We start from the raw sequence: 3484 nt of genomic DNA on the forward strand, positions 1-3484 counted from the left end.
CAGTAGCCCGCAATGCCTGGCCCAGCACTGTACCTGCAGCCCTGACCTATGCTTGAGGAGGGGCGGAGGCTGCCAGCTGGCCCAGGGTGTTCCCAATGAAGGGCAAGTGCTGAGCAACCACCTTCACCTGCTTGCCAAGCGGCATGAAGAAGCCTGGGGACTGGTTGGCCCAGGTGCTGGACATCAGGGCCACCACAGCTGCCTACAGTGTCGAGTGTTGGCTCTGGCACTGCCATACATAGAAGTGCAGGAGCTGTTGATCTCCATGGGGCAGAAGCACCGGGTCCCCTGAGGGCAGGACTTCCTGCTGCTCCTGTGGCCCCAACTTCCTCAGTTTAGGATCCGCTGGGAAGGCCTCATGCAGGGTCCTAGAGCCCTGAGAATGCTGATTTCTAAAACATATGCTAGACACTCTACAGACTCTATCTCATTGAATCCTCACAATAATATCATGAAATGGTTGTGGCTATGCCCACTGTACAGATGCCACTGACTGAGGTTACTCCACTGAGAAATGATAGAGCCCAGGATTTAGACTCAGAATTTGTCTGACAGCAACATCTGTCCCAAAATGTTGACATAAATCCGGGGCAGCTGTTGTTTGTTACCTCAAGACTGCAACCTAAGGCAGAAGCAGTTTTCACAGAAATGAAAATGAAAGATCTAGGCACTAGCCTGTTGGGTGGGGCCGGCCGGCAGTGGGGGCAGATGGAGCTGAGGATGGCTGCGCCCAGCCCCCCGCTGCTGGCGTGAGAGTCCTGGGGCTCTGGGGCCCCATCCCCGCGAAGAACTTTCACACTAAGTTGCAGGAGGACTTTCAGAACCTGAAGAGATCGGGAGACCAGAGCCTGAGGTCAGCCAGGAGCCGGGCAGCCCGCCCCGCTCCCGGCGCTCTTCTGCCCCGAGGATGGTGAGGGGCGCCCCGGGGGGCGGGGTGAGGAGGGGGCGACAGGGCCGACCCGCCTGGCGCTTGGCACTGGCACAGGCACAGGCACATGTGTAACACTTTGTAGCCCAGAGACCCCACGGACCTCAGAACCCTCTTTTCTGGGGACTTTCCACCCTGACTTGTTCTGAAAGAGAGTGCGGGGCATCTTTTCCCCCTCAACTTTTAAAAATACTCCTTATAAGTTAGGAATATTGGTCCTTTATCTCTGATATAAATTATGAATATTTCCTTCCAGTTTGTCATTTGTCTTTTGAGCTTGCTTATGGTGGACTTTTTCCCCACGCAAATTTTTATTTTTATGTAGTAAAATGTACCAACCTTTTTGTTTTACTGCATCTGGACTTTAGTCATATTTTAAAAGTTTCCTCCTACACCCAGGTTATTATCACCCATGCCTTTTTATATTTTTTATATTTAGATCTCTGGTAAATTTGGAATTTATTCTTATATATGGTTTGAGGAATGGGTCTAATTTAATCTTTTTTTCTGAATGGGTATCCTGTTGTCCCAAAAACCAATTCTGTGAATCCATTTAAATCACTTCCTATAGATCTCCCATTTTGTTTCATTAGTTCACTTTATTAAAAAGATTAGCATTGCCTCAATACTTGAGATACCAGTATTTCATTTACTACATTTTTTTAAAAATGTCATTTTGCTGTTTCTGAACTTCGGTTCCACTGACCTGTTTATTCATCTGTTGCAGAGAATTTGTTATATATTTTAATGTCAGGGCTAGTCCCCCTACTGAGCTCTTCCTCCTTAGTGTTTTCTTAGCTATTCTTGTGTGTTTATCTTTTTTATGAACTTTAGGATTGACTTATAACTTATGATCAGTGTCAAAATTGGGATTGCATTAAATTTATAAATTAAATTACAGACAGCTGACATCTTGAGATGGTGTGGAGATGTTCTAACCAAGAACAAAGGTGGCCATTTCATTTGCTCAAGACTACTCATTCCATTTTTGGAAATTTAGAAATTTACTGCCCTGGCTGAGGAGAGGGTCTTGTGCTCCATTATATTAATTTATCAACCTGCATTTCTTAAGTATCTGCTATGTTGTAGATATCTTTTTAGTTTTATTGTTTTAGTGTTTTAGTGTTTTATGTGATTCCATTACATCAGTTATCTGTACATCTTGTTTCATTATTTGAAAATTTTTTACCTTGGTACAATTAGTTAAACAAATATAGCATTTCATTCTACAACTTTTGGGGTGTCTACAGTTATCATTTTTAACCTATCAAGGATTCATATTATTGTGTTTGGTTGTTTATTGTGAAGTATGAATTGATATTTAATTTTCTTCATAATGAAAACTAACTTCCCAACAATATTTATTAAATTATGATTCATTTCTCCACATTCTTATTCCTCTTAATACTTCATAAATTATACTTTTTGATAAGTTAAATCTTATTTCTGGAATTTCTATTATATTCTTTCATATTATCTATTCTTAATTTAGAGCTATTTAGTTTTGTACTTATTGTTTAAAAATGCATTTTAAAAAGACTATTTTTTAGAGCAGTTTTAGAGTCACAGCAAAATTGACCAGAGGACACAGAGAGTTCCCATATACCAACTTTATTTATTTATTATTTTTAAAAATATATTTTCATTTATTTTTAGAGAAAGAGAGAGAGAAACACCAATGAGAGAGAAACATCATCAACTGGTTGCCTCTGCACACCCACTACTGGGGATTGAGCCTGAAACCTGGGCATGTGCCCTCATCTGGAATGGAACCAGTGACCTCTTGGTTCATGGGTCGATGTTGACCATTGAGCCACACTGGCTGAGCGAACTTTTAAAAAAAGTTTTTTTAAAAATTTATTTCAGAGAGGAAGGGAAAGGGCGAGAGAGATAGAAACATCAATGATGACAGAAAATCATTGATTGGCTGCCTCCTACATATCCTATACTAGGGATTGAGTCTGCAACTTGGGCATGTGCCCTGACGGGAATCAGACTGTGACCTCCTGGTTCATAGGTTGATGCTCAATCACTGAGCCATGATAGCCAGTCAGGCCCACCTTTATTTCTTAGAACAGTTTTAAGTTCACAGTAAAATTGGCCACGATGAAAAATGGAAGTCCCTGTTCTCCTTATAATCTCTATAAATGTCTGCTCATACTCAATCTTCCTAGTGAATAGGCAGTGTTGGGTTTTTTTAACATTAAAAAAATATTTTTATTTATTTTAGAAAGGAAGGGAGAGGGAGAGAAACATTAATGATGAGAATCACTGATCAGCTGCCTCTTACACACCCTCCTATGAGGATATAACCTGCAACTCAGGAATCAAACTGTAACCTCCTGGTTGATAGGTTAAAGCTCAATCACTGAACCACACCAACTGGGCAATACCAACTTTTTAAAAAAATCTTTATTGTTCAGATTATTACAGATGTTCCTCTTTTCCCCCCTATAGCTCCCCTCTACCTGGTTCCCATCTCACCCCAGGCCCTCGCCCCCTCATTGTCCTTGTCCATAGGTGTAAGATCTTTGTCCAATCTCTTCCTGCACCCCC

At 41.6% G+C, this 3484-nt stretch overlaps 1 protein-coding gene across 1 annotated transcript in view; it reads left to right on the top strand.

Moving 5' to 3' along the window:
* Positions 1–700: 700 nt before the first annotated feature.
* The window catches only part of LOC106727657 (poly [ADP-ribose] polymerase 15-like), a 26637-nt gene continuing 23853 nt past the window's right edge, over positions 701–3484 (top strand). The window contains exon 1 of the mRNA XM_014547004.1: positions 701–910. Coding sequence (XP_014402490.1) covers positions 908–910 — 3 coding nt within the window. The 5' untranslated portion in view covers positions 701–907. The remainder of the gene's footprint in view (positions 911–3484) is intronic.

This window comes from Myotis brandtii, unplaced genomic scaffold (assembly GCF_000412655.1).
Source record: "Myotis brandtii unplaced genomic scaffold, ASM41265v1 scaffold46, whole genome shotgun sequence".
NCBI classification, from domain to species: Eukaryota; Metazoa; Chordata; class Mammalia; order Chiroptera; family Vespertilionidae; genus Myotis; species Myotis brandtii.